This window comes from Panicum virgatum, chromosome 3K (genome assembly GCF_016808335.1).
Source record: "Panicum virgatum strain AP13 chromosome 3K, P.virgatum_v5, whole genome shotgun sequence".
Taxonomy (NCBI): Eukaryota; Viridiplantae; Streptophyta; class Magnoliopsida; order Poales; family Poaceae; genus Panicum; species Panicum virgatum.
The window spans coordinates 27605352-27628490 of record NC_053138.1 but is presented as its reverse complement, the minus strand read 5'-3'; the positions used below and the strand labels follow the sequence as shown (position 1 = coordinate 27628490).

General features: G+C 46.2%; 4 protein-coding genes across 6 annotated transcripts; 3 read left to right on the top strand and 1 right to left on the bottom strand.

Moving 5' to 3' along the window:
- The first annotated feature begins 244 nt into the window (after positions 1-244).
- LOC120698781 (membrane protein PM19L-like) lies at positions 245-1454 on the top strand. The gene is made up of 3 exons (XM_039982513.1): positions 245-651; positions 744-1009; positions 1085-1454. The coding sequence occupies exons 1-3, from the start codon at positions 525-527 to the stop codon at positions 1199-1201; spliced, it is 510 nt and encodes a 169-aa protein (XP_039838447.1). The 5' UTR covers positions 245-524; the 3' UTR covers positions 1202-1454.
- Positions 1455-2589: 1135 nt separating this feature from the next.
- On the top strand, positions 2590-7216 carry LOC120698777 (protein ABCI12, chloroplastic-like). 3 transcript variants are annotated; one of them, XM_039982510.1, is made up of 9 exons: positions 2590-3013; positions 4201-4317; positions 4718-4954; positions 5102-5266; positions 5361-5436; positions 6058-6122; positions 6353-6504; positions 6602-6825; positions 6918-7216. In XM_039982510.1, exons 1-7 carry the CDS (start codon positions 2651-2653, stop codon positions 6500-6502), a joined length of 1173 nt encoding a protein of 390 aa, XP_039838444.1. In that variant the 5' UTR covers positions 2590-2650; the 3' UTR covers positions 6503-6504; positions 6602-6825; positions 6918-7216. The 3 variants fall into 3 exon arrangements, with proteins under 3 accessions (XP_039838444.1, XP_039838442.1, XP_039838443.1); XM_039982508.1 differs by having other exon boundaries at positions 2600-3013; positions 6908-7216; XM_039982509.1 differs by having other exon boundaries at positions 2651-3013; positions 6582-6825; positions 6908-7176.
- Positions 7075-9436, bottom strand: LOC120698780 (DNA-directed RNA polymerase II subunit RPB7). Its single transcript, XM_039982512.1, has 6 exons — positions 9230-9436; positions 8969-9134; positions 8746-8796; positions 8399-8464; positions 8012-8080; positions 7075-7448 (listed from the first exon to the last, which is right to left on the bottom strand). The coding sequence occupies exons 1-6, from the start codon at positions 9343-9345 to the stop codon at positions 7383-7385; spliced, it is 534 nt and encodes a 177-aa protein (XP_039838446.1). The 5' UTR covers positions 9346-9436; the 3' UTR covers positions 7075-7382.
- Positions 9437-9553: 117 nt separating this feature from the next.
- Positions 9554-22075, top strand: LOC120698779 (1-(5-phosphoribosyl)-5-[(5-phosphoribosylamino)methylideneamino] imidazole-4-carboxamide isomerase, chloroplastic-like). Its single transcript, XM_039982511.1, has 9 exons — positions 9554-9684; positions 9817-9931; positions 10010-10068; positions 10354-10561; positions 16415-16500; positions 16981-17082; positions 17632-17765; positions 18574-18622; positions 21547-22075. The coding sequence occupies exons 2-9, from the start codon at positions 9826-9828 to the stop codon at positions 21736-21738; spliced, it is 936 nt and encodes a 311-aa protein (XP_039838445.1). The 5' UTR covers positions 9554-9684; positions 9817-9825; the 3' UTR covers positions 21739-22075.
- Positions 22076-23139: the final 1064 nt, after the last annotated feature.

Sequence of the window (23139 nt, the reverse complement as noted above, 5' to 3'; positions counted from 1 at the left end):
TCCTAACCAGCTAGACTACAATGGATTGTTCTCTAACAAAATACAGTAACCTATAAATCTTATGGCAACCTGTTACTCCGAAGAATCTCACTTTTTCTTTACCGGCTGTCCGTGGATAGTCCTTTTCGGCGGATTGGGTTTCGGCTGCCCGGCCGACGAATCTGCGTCGCTCGTTTGCAGCGGGGATCCCTTCCTTGCCCGCAGCAAAAGCATTGGGCTCCAGCAGCCTCCAACTCTCCAGTCGGGAGCAAGGAATGGCGCCTGGCTTCCTTGCAAAGCAAAACGCAAGAACATCTCAGACAATGATTTTCTGCCTTGCTTTGGCGGCGATCGATCTTACCTTTCAGCCAAAGAAACGGCCGGAGCGCAGCTCAGCATCATCCTTCCCGGCGCGCGCGCATATATGCCGGCCGCGCTCACGCCTTGACGCACCACAAAGGACCTCAGCCCAAAGCTAGCCCCAAACCCATCTCCGATCCCCAAACCCAGCCGATCCGCCAGGGAGAAAGGTAAAGCAGCGGTCCATGGCGTCAGGCGGGCAGCGGTCCATGGCGTCGGCCCTCCTGTTCCTGAACCTCATCATGTACGTCGTCGTCGCGGCCATCGCCGGCTGGGCCATCAACTACAGCATCGACGAGAGCAGGAACTCACGTAAGCTAGCGCGTAGCCCTCTCCGTCTCGGCCGGCCCTCCGGCTCCGGCGAGCTCCCTCATCAAACTGTTCCTTTTGGGTTTGCGGTGCAGTGCAGGGCGTGTCCCCGCCGGTGCGCCTGTTCCCGATCTACTTCCCGATCGGCAACCTGGCGACGGGGTTCTTCGTCGTCTTCGCGCTCCTCGCGGGCGTCGTCGGCATCTCCACCTCCATCACCGGGCTGCACGACGTCGGCCAGGGGCTCCCGGCCAACATGATGTCCGCCGCCGCCGCCGCGCTAGTCACCTGGACCCTCACCCTCCTCGCCATGGGGCTGGCCTGCAAGGAGATCACCGTCAGCTGGAGGCCCGCGAGCCTGGTACACACGCGAGACCCTTCAGTTCTTCTATCCCCCCGTCCTTTTCCTCTGACTTTGGCATGTGCTCGTGTGCAGCGCACCTTGGAGGCGTTCACCATCATCCTGGCCGGGACGCAGCTGCTCTGCGCCGGGTCGCTCCACGCCGGCGCGCACGCGGCCATCCTCGCGACCCCCGTCGGCGGCAGGGTCTGATGGCGTGATCGACTGAGGCGGCGACGGCGGCGGCGGCGACGGACATGTATACGAGCGAACGTGTCATCTTGGGCAGTGGTCGGCGGTCTACGCGAGCGCGAGTGATCGATGTGTGTGGCCGGTGGGTGCTTGAAATTCGTGTGTGTGTTCTTCGCTTTTAAGGTGTTGGTGTTGGTATTGGTCTCGTGGTGAATTACTGAACAATATATGGCGGTTCTTCAAATTGCACTTTGCGCTCATCGGAAATTTTAAATACGGTGGATCTGTCCAAACAAATATGTATTCATCAGCGATGGATTTTTAGGCATGGGCTAATAACACTCATCCGACTGCATTTACGGGCACGTAGAGAGCGCGGAGATGGTCAAGATGTCCCAGCCACAAAATGAAGATTTCACGAGAGGAACTCTATTTTCATTCGTCGTGCCAGGTTGAGCACCTCGGGCGCGCGGTTTCTTGACAAACTATTGGTGGCAATAATTTCTGCCTCAAAGTAGATACGGCGAAACGGTTGATAATGAGCAAAATTATTGCTTTTGTATTTATTCCGGATTTTTTTACCAATGCCAATAGTTTCAAGTTTTTTTTCTCCAATAAGCAGGAGAGCTGCGCATCATTGTATTAAGACGAAATGGATCCGAGTTTTGATGAGCACTGTACATAGATATCGATGCCAACGATCGAACTCTTTTTCCTCATAAGGTCACAATCAAATGACCAATAGCATTTGATTGGTTTTTTTTTCTTGGAATTTTTCAAGTTTTCCAGTAACGGATGGAAATGTATTTTGCAGTTAAAGATTTGCTCTTCACTGAATTGAATTTTACATGGTGGAAAACAACTTCACAAAATTCAAACCAAAACTAAAACACAAAAGATAGGAATTTCTCTCCTCAAAGCATATAGAATACAAAAGAAATTTATATGTTCTAAAATATACAAATAACTTTTCTCAAGTCATTTCGAACCGAATTTTGAACTGGAAACACTGGATCTACGAATTCCGGCAATTCCACCGTGGACCGAGAAAACCTGCAACACTGGGAATCTTCTGCAGCTAACTAGTAATTCGAATTACCGCGAGAAATAAACCGCTGTTCTTTACTCCCTCCGTCCCAAAATAAATGTAATTCTAGAGTTTAAATTTTATTCCATGAAAAATGCAAACTTTGACTCACCTACCACATAAGACAAGATAATTTTCGAAAATTTTTCACAAAAGACAACTAACATCTCATCCACTTCTCACAAAAGATAAGTGGTATTTTGATAATTTTAAATATAACATTGATTTGCGTGCTTGATTTTAGAATTATATTTATTTTGGGACGGAGGGAGCACTTCTTTCCCAGAAAACCATTATGGGTAGGCCAAAAGCCCATAAGGGTAAATTGCCTCGTTGGCTCGTCGCCTAGGTCCAGACCGCCCGCGCCGCGCACGCTCCCTCCGATGGCCGCCGCCGTCCACCTCCGCCCTCTCCACTCTCTCGCCCCCCGCCCCCCCGCGGCGAAGGCCGCGCCCAGCTGTCTTCCCTTCCCGGCGAAACCCAGGGCACGGAGGAGGGACAGCCGCCTCGCCCTGCTCGTATGCTCCGCGTCGCCACCCGCGCCCGCGGCTCCCTCGTCCTCGGGAAGGGACAACGCCGCGGCGGCCAGGTGGGCAGAGTGGATCCCGCGGGTGGCGGCGGGCCGTGCGGGGGCGGGCCCGGAGCAGGTGCTCAGGCTTATCTCCGGCGCTGCGGCCGCGCCCGTTTGCCAGTTCGTCGACAAACCGCGCACCTTCCTCCACTCCGTCGACCCGCGCGTCAAGCTGGTACGTAGCTGCTGTGATTTTAGCAACTAGTAGACTAACAAAAGAGATCCTATAAAAAAAAACTAGGAGAGGCACGATATCCTCTGAAAAGGCTGTGTACTGATAATGCTTTAGTATTTGGACATTCATCTATAGTACATCTCAGCCAGCAGTAGTTCGTCACTGAAAATCACAATGGCTTTGCTTGAGTTTCTGTCACTATGTTTCGAGAGAGTTACTTTGTTATGTCAGCACATTTTACAGCAACCTCAACCTATATATCTAAAATTATCCAGTTGAGAAGCTATATGGAGGGCTATTGCAAGTACTACCTTCTTTCATAAATTTTCGTTTTCCTTTTTCTTGCTTTCTTTACTGCATACCAGAGTTATCTTGACTCTTTTCTAATCAATAGAGCCATCTGTTATGCTTCTAAAGTTAGGAGTGCTCATATATGCTTGATCAAACTGTGTTTCGTGTCTCACCTGTAGAATAAAGTGCTCTCAAACATAGCAGATTTTTTTCCTGATTATGACTTTTAAGTTCATTACTTTATAGTGAGAATTCTCGTGTGAATGCTCCAAGGTGTTGTTGCCCTCTATGTTTCATAAGTAAAATCAGTGTCTTAGACCACTAGTATACGCCATATGGCACCTCTATAAATTATACCTCATACTCTGTTTCAAAGGGCAAAGCCTGGGCCGAGTAGCACCGCCTTGGCAGCTTGCCTAGCACGTAGGTGTTTTTTCTCCTCGAGTGGTTTAGGAGTTGGTATTTATATGAATGTGGGACGAAATTGAGAGGGATAAAGATGATCTGTGGTCACGGAGATCATGGATGCATGGTAAGATTGAATTTTTTTGTTTTGATATGAATTTATTCTACTTAACAACATGGCACTGTTCTAGCTGCAGGCAAAATGTACAATCGCTAGGTACTAGGCGTAGCCTGACTGCCTGCTTATTTTAAACATTCTGCAAGTAATCTGAAGAATTTGTTCGGGTATTCCTGCATATCCTGGTGGGTTAAAACATCATTTTTCTTGCCTGGTGATGTCTGATATCATCACATCATGTTACCGAACCAGTTTTCAGTGTTTTAGCCGCCTTTCTGTATTAATATAAGTTTAACCAAGTTTGGAGATACACTAAACAGTGTTGTGGTTGTTGCCTCCTACAATTAAACAATTCAAATAATTGTTTTCGCAGGTGTGGCTCTTGGCCCTTGTTGTCTTACCAGCCAGGTCAAACATTTATATGCGGTTCGGTTTGGTAGTATTCCTGGCTCTTCTTTCAGTGTGGGTTTTGCCAAATCATGTTTGGAAGGTATGATTTGATGCTCTGACATGCTTGAAATGCATTTGTAGAGTTTTATTAGGGCTTACTAGTATACTGTGGTTTTGATTTTTTAGGAGTTTCTTTATGATGATACAATGGTGCATCAATGGTTTTCTGTAAATAGTTGCAGCTTACGATTTGTGATACATCTGTTTTTAACTTAACCAGTTTCAGCTGTCCACCTTTTATCGTAGGAGAAATTGGTTCCATGACATTGAAACATCGCAATGTTAGATATTTTCCTTATGTAGTTGTTGCTTTTCCTTCTAGGATTAAGGTTTGTTATTTACCATTCTGCTTCATAGCATGTGATGCTTTGTATATTGAAAATAGCCTTGTGGAGATTTGCTTGCTTATACCTGTAAACCAAATCGTATTTACTCTGTAGGATCAACTTGGAAGGGTTGCTCTCCTTTCAGGATTCATATTCATAATGCTGGGATTTGGGGCCGATGGTGCGCCTTCATTGGTTCAGACGAGAACTCCTCCCCCTTCTGTTCTAGGCATACCGAACATTCCTTGTTCCGCAAGTGGGTATTCTTACACAATCATGAAACTGGGGCCACTACAATTTACAAGGAAAGGCCTATCAGTTTCAAGCACTTCGGCAAGCCTCTCCTTTGCGGTATGCCCTTCATCTGACATACAACTATATTTTGGCAAAAACTTTCTTATGCTTATTCTCTATGGCTGCCAGTCACCACCTGAGTGGAGACCGCAATGTTTATCATTCTTTTTAATATGTACTCTCAAACATTTTGTCTGTGTGCAGATATTCCAAAGCGCAAGTCTCTGCTTGACAACAACCACGCCTGAGCAGCTTGCTTCTGCTTTGTGGTGGTTTATGATTCCACTGAAGCACATCGGTGTACCAGTACCTGAGATAATACTTACACTACTACTGTCATTGAGGTTCATTAATTTAGTATTTGATGAGGCAAGTATATTGTAAATGTCAAACTAAATCTAGAAAGATGCTCTACTACTTGAGATCTAACTTTTGATTATAATATGTTGAAACATTTAACTAGGTCCGCAACTCAGCACTGGCGATTGTAGCACGCAGGATAAATTGGAAGAAGCTGTCAGCTATGGAAACTATAGATAGTAAGTACTCTATACATCTACTGGAGAAAGGTATTTTCTACAATTGTAATCGTTGACTTCAAGAGAACTTGTTAACAATCACAGCCAGAATCCAATACATAACCAATTAGTGCATGCTGTCTGCTTGCCAGGAGGAAAAAAAAACTAATTTCTGATTGATTAAATATTTTGTTCATTATATGGATGTACCTGACATTGTCCTAAATTATCCAAAATGGGCATTTAGTCCGAATCACCCAATTGGCTTCAGTCATTCATGGAATGATTAATGTCTGGCCACTAATTTGTTCTGGTGACAAGATTGAAGGAAGAGTGAGATGAGATATCTTGCATTGCAAGAATTACAGGCAACTTGGGCCATCTCAGAATCCCTAATTAGTTTGAAGACAGAAGGCGTAGTGCATCATACTTTTGCAACTTTAAAAATAGCTCCTCGGAGATTGTAAGATGACGGTTCTTATAAAGATGCATTTGCAAAATACTGTAGTTGAGTACCCTAACTAATTTCAGCAGTATGGCAATTTCTTCTGTTTCTGTAGGATATATGTGGCTACCATTATGGCTTTATTTGGTATCTGAACTGGAAATATTTACTGAAATTCCTTTACATGCAACATGCAGTTTTCTTCAACTATATCCGACGGATATTCAAAAATATATTTGATCATGCAGAGCAAATATCCAAGGTTAGCCTTTTTCTGTCTTTTTTGGTTTCTTTGACTTGAGTTACTATGAATGTAACATGATCTGTGAGTTAATTATATCATGTTGAGCTACTATCTATTAGAAATTTCCTTAATTCCAAATTTCCATGGCCTGGGTCACATGCTTTAGAAGTAAGGTTTTGTGATAATAGGATGATAATCCTGATGCATTTGATTGCTTTGACTCTTAACTTCCTATCTTATTTGTTTAGGCAATGATATCTCGAGGGTTCCGTGGTGATCCAAGCAATCACAAGATCTACTTCCTTACAGAATCTTCATTTGGCTTTGCGGATCTATTTTCATTGCTTTGCCTGTTTGCTCTAATGGGCCTGGCTTCCTATTCTGATCAGTTGGTTTGATGGTACCAAAAAGGAATTTCAATTATGCATGAAGTATCCATCGTTTTGATATTGTCATGTACACATATAAATCTATTAGCAACTTCTTCATTGTTTCAGGGACACATTGGGATTATCATGAGAACTTCATTTCTTGGTATCGCAAGACATGGTTAAACGACTTGAATGGCAGGACTTCCTGAAGCAGCACATTCATGCAGCACATTCAATGGTTTGGAAACAAAGAACAAGATTTGTTGAGAACAAAAACAAGGGTTTCAAGATGTAAATATGATCCCCTCCTTTGGAAACTGGTAGGACTACTAACACGATGTTCCAAGCAGGTGAGTTAAATGCGCTATATATATTATAATATGATGAGATGAACATGTTCATTTTCTGAACAATTTTGTCATCTGCTGTCAGTCATTTGTAGGCACAACGTTTACATGCGTCCTTTGAAAGGCAGTGTCGTCGACAACTGATTTGAGTCTAACTTCGGGAAATGCGAGTGATTGTTGTTGAATGGGATCTCTCCATTATGTTGTAGAGACATGTCAAATATCCATCCTGAAACCTGTAACGCAAAATTATAGCTTTGCTTCAATTTTTTCTTATCTGTACCTGACCAGTGACCAGAGTTATGGTAAGATACTTGAAGATACAATGGTGAAGTTACGTGTTGTGACAAACAACTCGTGAATTACAGTTAATCAAAGCCAGATGGAAAAAAAATTCTGTGGTGAGGATAGTTTACTACAGTTAAGAGAAACCCTAACATCTCAATCTCGATACAGGTTGAATTATCCGTACAATCCATGCAGTTCTAACACTACACTTCATTTGAGTCTCCATCCATTGCACACAGAACACTGAGCGCTATCTCTGTTTCTTAAACCATTTACACTGCTGCACCAGGATCGCTGATAACACCCAGAAAGTCGTCTTTTATTGTGCCAATGCAAAACTGCAATTGATGGATTGAACTGTGAGATCATAGTAAATGAATAACATTGAATGATTAAATGGCACTATAGCGGCAGCAATTGATGTCTACTATGCTTTTAGAAAGGGATATACAAGCAAAGCATCTTGTCACAGAAAGATACTTGTGCACAGCCCATCTTCTAGGGCAGTGCTAAACTGACCTAGAGTATCAAAAGCCTAGTTCGTTACTCCCTCCGTTTCAAATATGTTGTTTTGACTTTTTTAGATACATAGCTTATATCTAAGTGCATACAAAAGGTACATACCTACAGAAGTCAAAATGGCCTATAATTTGGGATGCATCGAGTACAAACTATAGCTACAGGGCATAACATTGTTTTTATGTGACTAAAGAACAGCATGGTTATTGGTTATCATTTACTATGCACAAAAACAAAACAAATAATACTGAAACATCCAGTGGTATTGCATAACTTGTGGTTGTCATCTACAGATCTATACTTGAAATTCTAAACAATGAAAAAGCACATGGAAGTTCGAACTTTCACGGTAAAACAATTTATAAGATGGTAATAAACTTACAATTTCTGTTGCATCAACACGAGTACCAATAATCTTCAACCGCACCTCACTCTCCTTCTGAATTTTTACCTAAGAAGACAAACAAGCAACTGAAAACGAGCACAGGAAAATGACTAAAAACCAGCTTTGAACTGAAAAGTCCTCTTACAACATGATATCCAATGCACACGTCTGAAATTTTATTTCAAGAGTATGACTAAGAACAATTGATACTTGAGAGTAAACAAGTGCCAAACCATACAAGAGAACAATAATCCAACGAATATCCATCAGAACAACTGTCTACGTTTACTGTGATCTTGCTGAACTTAAAAATTATAACTAGCTAGCAGTAGTTACATATGATTGAGAAGACTTGTAACTACTACTTATAGGATGGAAGCATACCGATCCATCGGAAGTTGTGTAGTTTGGCACATCACCAGATTGGAACTCCATATCATCAGGAATCAACTGCATTGTGATTAAATAGCAGGAACAGAGCATTACTCAGCAACACAATATTGACTGACAGTAAAATTAAACAAGATGCCTATGCTAATATCCTGTGGCTGTAAAAAGCAGCCATTTTTATCGAACAGATATAGTAGTCATAGTCGTTGTTTTAAGGAAGTATCATTAACTTCCTACGAAATTCATTACTGGTGAGGTAATCTATCAGGAAGAGAAGTTCTGAAGTTTATATTTGGGTAATTTTAACTAGAAAGCATAACCAAGAAAAGCAGATCACTCACATGATTCGACACAAAAATCTGCACCGGCCCAGCCTCTGCGAAGAAGCCCATCTGCAGAACCAACAACACAAACAGCTTAGCCACCAAATCAGCCCTGCAATCACCTCCTCCAACACCAATATCATCACCACCCAGCGCCTCAGCGCAAAATTTCACAACAAATTCGAGCGAAGCAAGCACAGCCCCGCGCGGTGAAGGGAAGGATGCGAGTACACAAACCCACCTTATTGACCATGGTGACGACGGCCTCGAGGATTTCCCCCTTGAAGGGCCTGAAGACGACGCACTGGTACTTGACGGGGAAGGTGACGTAGCCGGTGCCCTCCCGGATGAGCCCCTTGCCGATGTCCTCCACCCCCGTGATCGCCACCACGAACCCGTGCCGCCCGCTGCAAGACAAGACCGCGTGCCGTCTCAGCGCCGCCCAATCCCTCCTCGCAGCCCTAGATAGCTAGGTTTAGGCATCGGGAGGGGAAAACCCTACCTGCAGGTGCCCTCGACGTCCTTGATGAGCTTGGACACGAGCTTGTCCCGGAGGTGCGGCCCGAAGTGCCGCGGGTGCAGCTGCATGTTCCGCTCCAGCACGATGTGGAAGAACATCTCTGCTCCGCTCCCCTCTGCGGCGGCGGCCGGCGGCGAGGCGAGTGGCGGCGAGGCGAGTCTTCTCTGATTGCCTAGTGGTAATGCTTCCTTCTCTCTGCCCCTTCCCCCGCGACGCAAGACTAATAAACCCGTGCGGCGCCGTCTCCGCCGTCGGATCCACACCCCAGTGCATCTGGACCGTTCAATTAACGCCCCATCCCGCAATTACGAGTCGCCCCTGGTCCTGTCCATCACACCACTCGAAGCAAGCAGCGCCATCCCGGAAGCGCCGCCGCCGCCGCTCTTGCCCCATCCCGCCGGGCCCGTTTGCCGCCGGCTGCCGCGGCACCGGTACTGGTAGGCGCCGGCTCTCATCCTTCTACCCCCTCCCTGCCTGCATATCCGTGGCCTGGAGGATCGATCGTACTTGCTTGCTCGCGCTCCTCATCTGCTTTCCTGCTGTGTTTGTCTGTTCGCTGCGTACCGCAGTGCCGGAGGATGGCGTCGAGATGCCCGGCGAGGGTACCTTCTCCGCGGTGCGCGCCGCGGCACGGCTGGGCGGGCTCGTGGGTTTCGGCCCGCCTCTCGAAATGCGGCGCGTCGGGTATGTGACTGTGTGTTCCCTTTCGATTGCCTTTTGTTCATGGCTTGAGATTGATTGATTGGCCGTGCGTTGTGGCAGGAGGACGTTCCGTCATTTGCGCCGCTGTTAGCTTCAGGCCGTGCATTGACATACACAAGGTGTGTAAGAACGGTGCCTTTAGTTTGTTATCTTGATGCCTATGTGTGCGAAATCAAAAGGTGCTGCGGTCAGTGTGTCATCTGAAGTTATACGTGGTTGCAAATCAGTGCCCTGGTTGTGTCATGCAACAACCAGTTTGTGCGATTTGTATGCTTCCTGTGTGATAAGGCTGTGGACTAATGGTGCTAAAATTACTGAACTGTTGTCATTATCCATGTATTCCCTCAGCTCAGCTAGCACTCAATAGTAGTTTATCTTATGAGATGTCTTTATTGAATTTTCAGGGGAAAGTTAAACAGATTGTTGGTTCTACTCTTCGGGATTCATCAAATGATGGCACAGCACTTGTGACAAACTTTGAATCAGACAAATCTGCTGCAGAATTCGTAAAACTCTATAAAGAATATGAACTTGTTGGTGGACATGTTATAATGCTAGGCGCAGATCCTGCAAGCCAAGCTTCATCACTGGAGGCGTTGCATGCATATCCTGGTGAGAATGTGTTGTCTAGTTGCTGCGAGAACTACGGTTGTTCATTGAATTAATCTCTTGCATACAACTGTTGGTACTTTTTGTTTGTTTGCCCTTATTAGTATTTTTTTCTTGTAGCACATGTCGTTTGCTCTTTGCTCCTATTGTGTAATCTGGATGTATATGATTACATGCATGAAAGGCAGTGTCTATTTTTAAAAAGAGTAAAATATACTACCGGTCTTTAAACTTGTTACGATGTGTCATTCAGGTCCACAAACTTTCAAAATGCATTTTTGACATTAAACTTGTTAAGTGATGCACCGGAGGTCCATAACCGTCCATGTAGGATCCAAATGCTGATGTGGCATGCTTATTGGGCTCAACTCAGCATTTCCCTATTGGCGCATTTCATCGAGCAGGTCAGGGCAGGTCTCGCTCGCGGGACCTCTCTTGTTCTCCATCCTCGCTCGCGCTGCAGGCCTGCATCGACCATGGCATTGATCTTGGGCGTTAGATTGTGGGCAAGGCCAGCCATGAGGTACCAGGAGAAAACGGCAGAAGGGTGCGAAATCGATGTAAGGCAAAAAGTTCCTTTTTCACTTCTTGATTCATCCTGTTCCTAAAAAATCATTGCTCAATCTCTTCGATCACATATACGCGTCCGTATTCAGTCCTTTCGAAAAATCAATTTCTCCATTTAGCCATTTGCATTCCCATGATTCTATTGGAGCTCGTTCATCACGTCGACGGCGCTCCTTGGACGATCCGGCTCCCTCCTCCTTATTCTCGAAGGCCCGCCACTGCTCGGCGGTGTAGAGGAGTTTGCCGGCGGCGGCCTCCGACTCTGGCGCGCGCTCGCGGTCCTGAGCCGCCTTGAGCCGCCCGGTCACGTCTTCGATTGTGAGCTGCCTGAAGTCGAGCAGCGTCTCGATGGAGAGGACCAACTGCTCGTACTTCTTGGGCCCACACCGGAGAAACTTCCACGGAGCGCTCTTCGTCGAGGTCGGTGTCGCCGTTGAGGGCCATCTGCTCCATCAGATTGGTCAAGCGCAGAGCAAAGTCCTCAATTTGCTCACCGGGCTGAAAGGCGAGGCCTTCCCACTCACCACGGAGCCACTGCAGCGTGGCGCGATGAACGCGCTCACCGCCGAGACGCCTGGTGGCGATCGCCTCCCAGGCGAGCTTGGTCGCCGGCTTGTTGGCGAGGGCGGCGCCGAGATCTGCCGGCACCGCAGCGCAAAGGGCCTCCAAGGCCCGGCGATCATCCTCATAGATGACGTCGCCATAGGCGACGGCCTCCCAGAGGCCGCGCGCCTGCAGCTTCACCTTCATGAGAGGGCTCCACTCGTGGTAGTTGGCGCGGGTGAGCAACGGCCACCCGCCGCCGATGTCGCGGTAGACCTGCACCATCGGCGACCAACCACGTCGCCTGTGGCGCCGATCTAGAGTCGGAGAGATGTGGCGACGGTGCTCTGGAGTGTGGAAGCGTTCTGACCCTTCCCCCGTCGGCTTCCCATCCTCGATCTCCTGGTGCAAAGTGGCGGCCGCGCCTACGGCGGCTGGAGCCGCTTCTGCCGCCTGTGCTGCTCCTTCTGCGGCGGCAAGACGGGCCTCCCGGGCCTGGGCTTTCATGGGGACGTCCTTGCCCTTGGCTGCAGCGGCGGCGCGTTTGCTGGAGGTGGACATGGCGGCGGCGGCGGCGGTGGGGGAAAAGAGTGTCTAAACCTAGGCTCTAGATGCCAATTGATACGCAGGACTCATCTCAATTAGACAGCTGAACCCCCACAGAGGGCAGCTTGGCATTATGCCGCTTGGATTGAAATGAGAAAATACATTGAGTTAGCTTACAAAAGGTTGGCAACTGCTTATATAGAGCAGGGCCTCTACTCAGCATATTCCTTGCATAAAGTAAGATGCTTAGATTACTTGACAACCACAACGCTTGAGTTGCGGCGGCGGTGGTTGCAATGTACTCTGCCTCGCAGCTGGACAGAGCCACCACCCTTTGCTTCACTGACTGCCAGCTGACCAAGCAATCACCCAGGAAGAACATCGTCTCGCTGGTGCTCTTGCTCGTGTCCACGTCGCCGGCAAGATCGCTGTCGCAGTAGACGACGAAGCGCGCGGTGTTCGGAGCCCTCTTGCAGTGCAGACCGAAGTCCAGGGTCTCGGCCACGTAGCGCAGCACACGCTTGACCGCCTGCAGGTGCTCCGCCGTAGGCCGATGCATGAACCGGCTGAGGTACCCGACAGCGAACGCGAGGTCCGGTCGAGTGTGGATGAGGTACCGCAGGCTGCCGACAAGCCGCCGGTAGTGCGTAGGATCCACTTCCTCCGCCTTGCTCTCCCGGTTGAGCCGCAGCTTCTCCATTGGTGTGGCGGCTGGATTACACCCCGCCATTCCTCCCAACTCGAGGATGCGCTCGGCGTAGTGAGCCTGACGAAGGACGATGCCCTCGGCATCTTGGCGCACCTTGACGCCGAGGTAGAAGCAGAGGAGGCCGAGGTCACTCATGTCGAAGTGCTCCATCATCGCGGCCTTGAATTTCTCCACCTACCCCTGATCGGTGCCGGTGATGATGAGGTCGTTGATGTAGACGCCGACAAGCAGGACAATGCGCCCACTGCCCCGCCTGTACACCGCCGCCTCGTGCGCGCTCTGCGTGAACCCCATCTGCTTCAGTGTGGTGTCCAGCTTCGCGTTCTAGGCGCGCGGTGCTTGCCTCAGCTCGTAGAGGGCCTTGCGCAGCCGGTACACCTTTCCTTCTTCTCCGGCGACGACGAAGCCGGGCGGCTGCCGTACGTACACCTCCTCCTTGAGGTCGCCGTTGAGGAAGGCGGACTTCACATCCATATGGTGCACCTTCCATTCTTCCTGCGCCGCTAGTGCGAGGAGAACCCGCACGGATTCCATCCTCGCCACCGGCGCGAAGGCATCCTCGAAGTCAGTGCCTTCCTGCTACACGAAACCGCGCACCACCAGCATGGCCTTGTGCCTGGTCACCATCCCTTTCTCATCCTTCTTGAGCTTGTACACCCACTTGAGGGAGATCGGGCGGTAGTCAGCGGGCAGGTGCACCAGCTCCCACGTCTTGTTCTTCTCCACGGCTTGGAGCTCTTGCTTCATGGCGGCCTCCCACGCTAGATCGCCCTTGGCTTCCACGTATCTGGTCAGCTCGCCAGCATGAGTGAGGTGGAGCTGGGCGAAGAGTCGCGGCGCCTGGCCTGGAGGAGAGTCGTCGCCGAGGATGTTCGCCATCGTGCGGTAGTGGAGGGGCTCATCGTCGTAGAACACGTCGAGCCTGTCCTCGTCGTCCTCCAGAGGCGTGGCGTGCTCAACCTCTGGTGCAGAGGGCGGAATTGGCACCGCCGGCGTGGACTCTGCCTGAGACAGAGGAGTCGCATTCTTTGTTTCAGGGCTCCCCTGCTTCCCCGGAGCTGGAGACGGCGAGTGTGGCGCAGATGGAGCAGAGGAGGGGCTCGAAGCAGGGGATGCAGGTGTTGCAGTACTCGCTCCCTCTGCTCCTTCCTCCTAGACATGCTCGACGGCGACTCCTCATCCGCTGGAGCCTGTCCGCCTCCTTCCTTGATCCAATCCCACCCGCGGCTCTCGTCGAAGACGACGTCGCGTGAGACGCGCACACGCTGAGTCGCCGGGTCGAAGACGCGATACGCCTTGGCGCCGTCCGCGTAGCCGATGAAGATATCGGGGATGCTGTGGTCGTCGAGCTTCTTAAGCTGCAACAGGTCCTTGGTGAAGGCCACACATTCGAATGTGCGCAGGTACCCGACTTTCGGTGCCTTCCCGTGCCACGCCTCGTACGGTGTTGGCGAGGGCGGCGCCGAGATCTGCCGGCACCGCAGCGCAAAGGGCCTCCAAGGCCCGGCGATCATCCTCGTAGATGATTTCGCCATAGGCGACGGCCTCCCAGAGGCCGCGCGCCTGGAGCTTCACGTTCATGAGAGGGCTCCACTCGTGGTAGTTGGCGCGGGTGAGCATCGGCCACCCGCCGCCAATGTCGCGGTAGACCTGCACCATCGGCGACCGACCACGTCGCCTGTGGCGCCGATCTGGAGTCGGAGAGATGTGGCGACGGTGCTCTGGAGTGTGGAAGCGCTCCGACCCTTCGCCCGCCGGCTTCCCATCCTCGATCTCCTGGCGCAAAGCGGCGGCCGCGCCTACGGCGGCTTGAGCCGCTTCTGCTGCCTGGGCTGCCGCCTGGGCTGCCTGCGTAGCTGCTCCTTCTGCGGCGGCAAGACGGGCCTCCCAGGCCTGGGCTTTCATGGGGACGTCCTTGCCCTTGGCTGCAGCGGCGGCGCGTTTGCTGGAGGTGGACATGGCGGCGGCGGCGGTGGGGGAAAAGAGTGTCTAAACCTAGGCTCTAGATGCCAATTGATACCCAGGACTCATCTCAATTAGACAGCTGAACCCACAGAGGGCAGCTTGGCATTATGCTGCTTGGATTGAAATGAGAAAATACATTGAGTTAGCTTACAAAAGGTTGGCAACTGCTTATATAGAGCAGGGCCTCTAAGCAAGATGCTTAGACTACTTGAGAACCAAGGCATCTCATGATCAACTTGAGAGCCAAGACACTCCTACTAATAAAGCAAAAAGTGCATAAAGTAAGATACAAGTGCTGGCTTAATACTGACAGCAAGGAGTCTGCGGCATCCGTCTCGACTACAGCGTGAGCCAGAACGGCGAGCAAGAGGGATGCTATCACGCTACTTCTGTCTGGACCACATCCCCCACCACTAGCTCGATGGAATGTGCCAACAAGGATGTGTTGAGTTGAGCCCAGTCTGCATGCCACATCAGCTTTAGGAGTCCACGTGGAGCGTTATGGACCTCCGGCGCACCATCTAACAAGTTCAAGGGGCTAAAAATGCATTTTGAGAGTTAATAGACCTATATGGCACAACATGACAAGTTCAAGGACCGCCAGTGTATTTTACTCTTTAAAAAATAGCTGATCAAAATATCAGGTACAATTTTGGGGAAGTATATGCTGTTGAAATTTGGAAGTAAATATTGTTTCAGAAAAAAATGAAGTAAATTTGTTTTTTGGTAAAGCACCATGAGCTGCACAAACTGTCCCTTTTATTTATTCATAATTGTTTGTAGCATGGATAAGGATAATATAATACATAATCAAATGCTGCTGATGCTAGCTGGAAAAATTATGTTTGTCTCATTTTTATCATCCCAATCTATGGTCTTTGAAAATAAATTGTGAAGTCTGGTAAATCGTGGATCACGGATATCATAAATGTTTATGATGACTTTAGCTTCTAATTTTCAGACTAATGATTCTGCTTATGCATACCAATGTATGGTATCCCATTTAAGACAGAGCTTACTAGGTATCTTGTTTTGTCAAATATGTGCGCATCACAATACCACCTTTGTAATGTATAATGAAATTTACTAAACAGAAAGGCGGTACTTCTTGTACAACACTTAATTTCATTGTCTTAAAGTGCCATTCTGATAGGATTCCACTATATAGAAAAAAAAGATATAAAGTCAGCCTGGTGAGGATTAACACAACACATAAATATACGAGCCTGACACCCCATAGAAAGCTTTATTCAAGGCTGTTTGGAGGTTGTCTGTTGCTGATACCCATGTACTTCATCAACACTTATGTTTGCTGAATCCCTAATATATGTGAGAGCCCAGGATAAAGCATGATCTCAGTGCTACAATCTGTTGTGCTTGTTAATTTCTTTAGGGGGTCATCAACCTTTGTGTCTGGAGAATTTTGTACATCTGGTGGTTGTTCTGTTAGTATGGTTTTCTTCTGCTGTAAGCCATGATATATCATCATGACAAACTATAATAAACATGGGTTATCATAATACTAGGTGGTTTGCAAGTTGGAGGTGGAATAAATTTGGAGAATGCAATATCGTACCTTAATGAAGGGGCAAGTCACGTGATAGTAACCTCTGTACGTGCTCATGCTCTAAATTTGTATTAACTATATTATTCTCCTTTTGCTTCGTTTCGTGACATCTTGTATAGATGTGTTTGTTAGTTGTACTTTCACCAATCATCCTCATTACTTCTCTTGGCCAAGTTTCTGTCACCACATTTTGGCAATTCCTTCATTGCCAATGTGTTTTGCGTCTTTGCTCTCTCGATTAGTAAATTTCATCTGGATGAACATATGCTAATTTGTAGTCACATTGCTGCCGTCAAGGAATACTTTACCACCATTCTTGGACAACCCTGTGATATGCTTCTTGTTATGCCTCTTCCTGATTGTGCTTGTCAATAGTCTTGTCATGGCTTGGTCAATACTCTTAGGTGGTCATCCTTGTTGTAAACGTTACTCTGCACAAGAAAATACCTGTAGTTTTTTTTACTGCAGCGTGCTTCTCTATTATTTGGATATCTTTAACTCATGAATCTAAGTCTTTTTGTGTAGTATGTGTTTAGTGATGGCAAGATGAACATTGAAAGGCTAAGGAAACTTGTTGAGCTGGTTGGGAAACAGAGGCTTGTGTTGGACCTTAGTTGTCGAAAAAAGGTACCAATTACATAGGGCAACTATATTAAAACTCATTTTGTGGATGTTATGTTCATCTTTTGGTTCTTTTTATCTGTGATACTGGAATTATCATTAAACAAGTGAGCAATGTGGGGCTGTTATTTGCTGAATTATGCTATTTTTCCCCTCGAATACATAGGAGAGTTATGTATTATGCATTAGGAAGAGAAATTTGAAGTACAACACACACCCTTACATCTTTTACTTGCTCCATACGCACCACATGAACATTAGAGCGACCAAATGCAACTAACCAAGAAATTACCTAACTATTTCCTTTGAACTGAGGCTGGATGCATTTTTATGGTGCACTCTTTGGTGGGAACATACATAAGCAAGAGGGCTGCATACAAGGCCTATCTTAGAGTGCTGACAAATGTTTATGTAGTTTTGAACGAAATGCTACTCTTCATTCCATGAACTGTAATCCTGAGAAAGAAAACAAGCATATTCCTTGTATGGACACTTTGTCATCTCATTTACTATTCCATTCTTTGTTAATCTTCTGACCATAGTGTTCTTGGTTAGGATGGCAGATATACCATTGTAACTGACAGGTGGCAGAAGTTCAGTGATGTCTTTGTGGATGAACCGACATTAGAATATCTTGCTGCTTATGCAGATGAGTTTTTGGTTCATGGTGTTGACGTGGAGGGCAAAAGGTGCAACTATTTTCCTTGTTATCTAGTCCACTTTTGTATAAATTAGTATTGCTATGGTGCTGCTGCTCTGCCCAGTGCCTAGGCATTTCATAGGACTGCATTTTGAAACAGTGCTTATGGGATATAATTGTTTTTTAAGTTGTCGCATCCTATTTGTCTATCATTTATATGATGGACTAGTCTTCATATGCTGATTTAATCTTTAGAGATCTTTTCTTCTGTGAGATTTTTGATAAAGGTCTAATTTTGTTCTACCATTGAAAATTTGAAATTAATCTGCTGCTCCCAAGAGAAAGTCCTACTACATTGTCTCTTTTTTTGTGTGTTAATAACAACATCATAAACCTTTTAGTACCAGGCAAGAGGGTGTAGGCTAGATGAAACCCAACGTGAACCACCAACAAAAAGGAAAAGTCTGCATTAACTATATAAAGGCCTTAAGTAATTATTACTAGTGATCTAAAATCTATTCCATCCATTCCAAATTATAGATCATTTTGGCTTTTCTAGATACATAATTTTGCTATGTATCTAGCCGTAGTGTATATCTAGGTGTATAGCAAAAACTACCTAGAAATGCCAAAGTGACCTATAATTTGGAATGGAGGGAGTAGCTCTTTGTTTTAGGTCTAATGTAGGCAAATTGGCAAAAGTTTGATCTAATTCTCCGCTTGGGTATATTATCACTTTGCATTATATAGTTTTTATCTTCTGAAATCTTGTTGATAATCCTGCTCTAGCAGTGTAAAATTTGCTATCACACAGTTACCCTTTTCTTATTTAAGTTAAGCTAGGATGTAAATTACAGGTTGGGAATTGATGAGGACCTTGTGGACCTATTAGGGCGCCATTCACCAGTATGTACAGACATTAACTTTGGACTTCCAGTTTCTTTCTTGATCTTCTTTTCATTCTTTATATGCTTTTCTCTTGTACTGCATATTATAATTTTCATCTCATTTTACTGTTTGTAATATGCTGCCAGCAAATTAAATACCAAAATAGGATAAAACAAAGCATACCCCTTTGTCTTTTGTAACAAATATTTTCTGATGGTGATTGTTATTTCAAGAGCAATGCACTAACTTGGTAGTTGCGTATGGTCATAATTTAAAACTCTCTTGAATTATTTTAGAGGTGTCATTCAAGTCAAATCAAGAATTAGCTGATTAGCAATCTTTCCATGCTTATTTATCTTGACCTCAAGTTATCATAAGTGATAACTCGTGAAGACTATCAACAAATGAAATTTTAACGTACTTACGATGCAGGTATCAAGAGGGGGAGGATGTGTTGAACTTCGCGTTAGCCTACGACTTGTTGATAGCGAATACCGTGTTTAAGAAGAGGGAATCCCATCTTGTGACGTTTCGTAGTGGACAACACTCCCAGATTGACTTTATCCTTACTAGGAGGGAGGATAGACGTGATTGCTTAGATTGTAAGGTGATACCTGGGGAGTGTGTTGTCCCTCAACACAAGCTTGTGGTGGCGGACTTTCGTCTTCGGGTACGTGTCCACCGGGACAAATGTACCAAGATTGCGAGAACAAAGTGGTGGAAGCTTAGAGGGGAAGCGGCACAAGCGTTTAAGGAAAGGATGCTAGGTGAGGGGCCTTGGGAAGAAGGAGAAGACGCAGATGACATGTGGCTAAAGATGGCAACATGTGTTCGGAAGGTGGCCTCAGAGGTGTTTGGCGTGAGTAAGGGAGGCAAACAGGAGGGGAAAGACACCTGGTGGTGGAACGACGAGGTGCAAAGGGCTATTAAGGAGAAGGAGTGTTTCAAGCATCTCCATCTTGACAAGACTGCAGCCAACATCGAGGGCTATAAATTAGCGAAGAGGGTTGCAAAGCGAGCTGTGAGTGTAGCAAAAGATAAGGCGTATGATGACCTGTATCAGCGGCTAGGCACGAAAGAAGGGGAAAAGGACATTTATAGGATGGCTAGGATCCGCGAGCGGAAGACAAGGGACATCAACCAAATCAAATGCATTAAGGATGTGACAGATCGACTGCTAGTGAAGGATGATGAGATCATGGATAGATGGAGAGAGTACTTCGACAAGTTGTTTAATGGGGAGAGTGAGAGCCCTACCCTTGAGTTAGATGACTCTTTTGACGATACCAACAGACGTTTTGTGAGGAGAATTCAGGAGGTAGAGATCGGGGAGGCTTTGAAGAGGATGAAGAGAGGTAAAGCGTTGGGTCCTGATGGTATTCCCATTGAGGTGTGGAGATGCCTAGGAGATAGAGCAATAGTTTGGTTAACTAAGCTTTTTAATCTTATTTTTCGGTCAAACAAGATGCCGGAAGAATGGAGGAGAAGTATATTAGTACCTATCTTCAAAAACAAGGGCGGTGTTCAAAGTTGTACTAACTACCGTGGGATTAAGCTGATGAGCCATACGATGAAGCTTTGGGAGAGGGTCATCGAGCATCGCCTAAGAAGAGGGACAAGTGTGACCCAAAACCAATTTGGGTTCATGCCTGGAAGGTCAACCATGGAGGCGATTTTCTTAATACGACAATTGATGGAGAGATATAGGGAGCAGAAGAAGGACTTGCACATGGTCTTCATTGACCTTGAGAAGGCATATGACAAAGTACCGAGAGATGTCATGTGGTGGGCTTTGGAAAAGCACAAAGTCCCAACCAAGTACATTACCCTCATTAAGGATATGTACAAAGATGCGACGACGTTTGTCCGGACATGTGATGGCAACACCACTGACTTTCCTATTAACATAGGCCTACACCAGGGGTCAGCATTGAGCCCTTATTTATTTGCTTTAGTGATGGATGAGATCACAAGGGGTTAGATCCCTTGGTGTATGCTCTTTGCTGATGATGTGGTGCTAGTTGACGAGAGTAGTGCAGGGGTTAATAGGAAGTTAGAGCTGTGGAGACGCACGTTAGAGTCGAAAGGGTTCAGACTTAGTAGGACCAAGACCGAGTACATGATGTGCGATTTCAGCGCGACTAGGCATGAGGGGGGAGATGTTAGTCTAGATGGGCAAGTGGTGGTCCAGAAGGATACGTTTCGGTATTTAGGATCGGTGTTACAAAAGGATGGCGACATTGATGAAGATGTTAGGCATAGAATTTCAGCTGGCTGGTTGAAATGGCGGCAAGCTTCTGGCATCCTTTGTGACAAGAGGGTGCCACAAAAGCTAAAAGGCAAATTCTATAGGACAGCAATTCGTCCGACGATATTATACGGTGCTGAATGTTGGCCTATAAAAAGACGACATGTGCAGCAACTGAGTGTAGCAGAGATGCGGATGTTGCGGTGGTTTTGCGGGCACACAAGGAGGGATAGAGTCCGGAACGAAGTTATTCGGGATAGGGTCGGAGTGGCACCAATTGAGGAGAAACTTACTCAGCATCGGCTGAGATGGTTTGGACATGTCCAACGAAGGCCTCCTGAGGCGCCGGTGCGTAATGGGATCCTTGAGCTAGTCGATAATGTAAAGAGGGGTAGAGGTAGACCTAAACTGACGTGGGATGAGTCGGTTAAGAGAGACCTTAAGGATTGGAACATATCTAAAGAGATAGCTTTGGATAGGAGCGCTTGGAGACTAGCTATCAATGTGCCTGAACCTTGAACTTATTTCTTTCGGGTTTCATCTCTAGCCTACCCCAACTTGCTTGGGAAAAAAGGCTATGTTGTTGTTGTTGTTGTTGTTGTTGTTACGATGCAGGTATCATCATGTTTTTAGAGTTTCTTTTACTGTTTATTTGGGAGATACTGAGATCACATTTGTATCTTTTATTCTGTAGATCCCAGTAACTTACGCTGGAGGTGTGTCAACAATGCATGACCTAGAGAGAATAAAGAAAGCAGGCAGAAGTCGAGTGGATGTTACTGTTGGGAGTGCTCTAGATATATTTGGAGGAGATTTGCCCTACAAAGATGTTGTCCTTTGGCACAAGAAGCAAAGTATATGGTTGGCCAACTGTGAAGAAACATGAGGTATGGCTTGATCAATACTATCAGCTCATATAGGTCAACCTTCGACAGAAGCAAAACTTTCTGAACATTCTATTGGAAATAATTCAGTGGGTCAGTGATGTAATTGAAAGCTGAGGAATATGATTTGTTCTTGTCTCGGCATTAAAATTTCATTTGTTGATAACCTTCACAAGTTATCAACAATAGGGGTTGATTCATGATTAAGATATTGTTGCTAAACCGTTTCTTATCAGTATTGGTCTGTTGTAACTACGAGTAAGCACAGCTGATGCTGGCAAATATTAAGCACAGATGATACTGGGAAATATTTATGCTCTGTGCAGTCACAACTCACAATCGACACCCACAAGTTTGTTATCTGGTTTTCATTCAAATTTCAGGATTTAGAAGGAAATGGAGCCAGGGGAGTGCTAGTTTTAGACCCCCCCCCCCCGGGACTGTTCAATTTATTTAATATTGATTTGTTGATTTGAAACATGGCTCGACTCACTCTTGATGGTTCTCAATTACAAATAATATTCACCTATTGAAATTCACACTTTTGAATTTGAACCAAGTATGTATTTGGGTTGGGACTTGTTCCCATAGCAATAGCATGTTGGTAGGCCATGAGACTAGTCTGGCGTCTGCAGAATTGATCAATAGATTTGGAATAATAACCATGTAACCACTAGCCACATGCATAGTTGGTGACATTATCAAACTGTGTTGACCAACTAGTTGCTCCTAAATACAAAAAGATAACTGCACATCACATCAGATAAGTTTACTTGCCTATGAGGAGAGAGACCATGATACCATATCACTACATCTGGTTACTACGAAACCAACAGGAATTCCTGTTGGTACTTGTTCCGGACAACACTAAACATCCCACTCTATGAAATATGATTGAGAAATTAGTTTGGAGCCTCTTTTGTTTTGCATTTTCTTTTTTGCATTTCACCCAAGCAAAAAAGCAACACCTGGTCCCGACATGAGCGCACCAGCCATGTGGTTTGGCATGGAAAGACAGCCTGCTGCGCCCAGGATGACATGAACAAACGGACGGGGGCAGGACATAGTGAATCGCACGTGCCGCTTGCCGTCATTTGGTTTGGGCAGTGTTGGTTGCCAGTGAAAAAAAAATTTGCGATTTTTTTTACCCCTTTGACCACTAATTAGAGGTATTAAATAAAGTTTAATTACAAAATCACCTCCACAATTATGCTACTGTAGCAGTTGCTGTATCTAATGAAGCCTTTTACCGTACGATTAGAGAATGATTAGAGGAAGATTACTGTAGTATTACTGTTGCAAATCATGAATTAATTAGGCTCATTAGATTCAGCTTGCAAAGTTGCACCTATATGTGAAAATGTTTCGCAAATAAATTTCGTTTAGTATTTCATGCATGCATT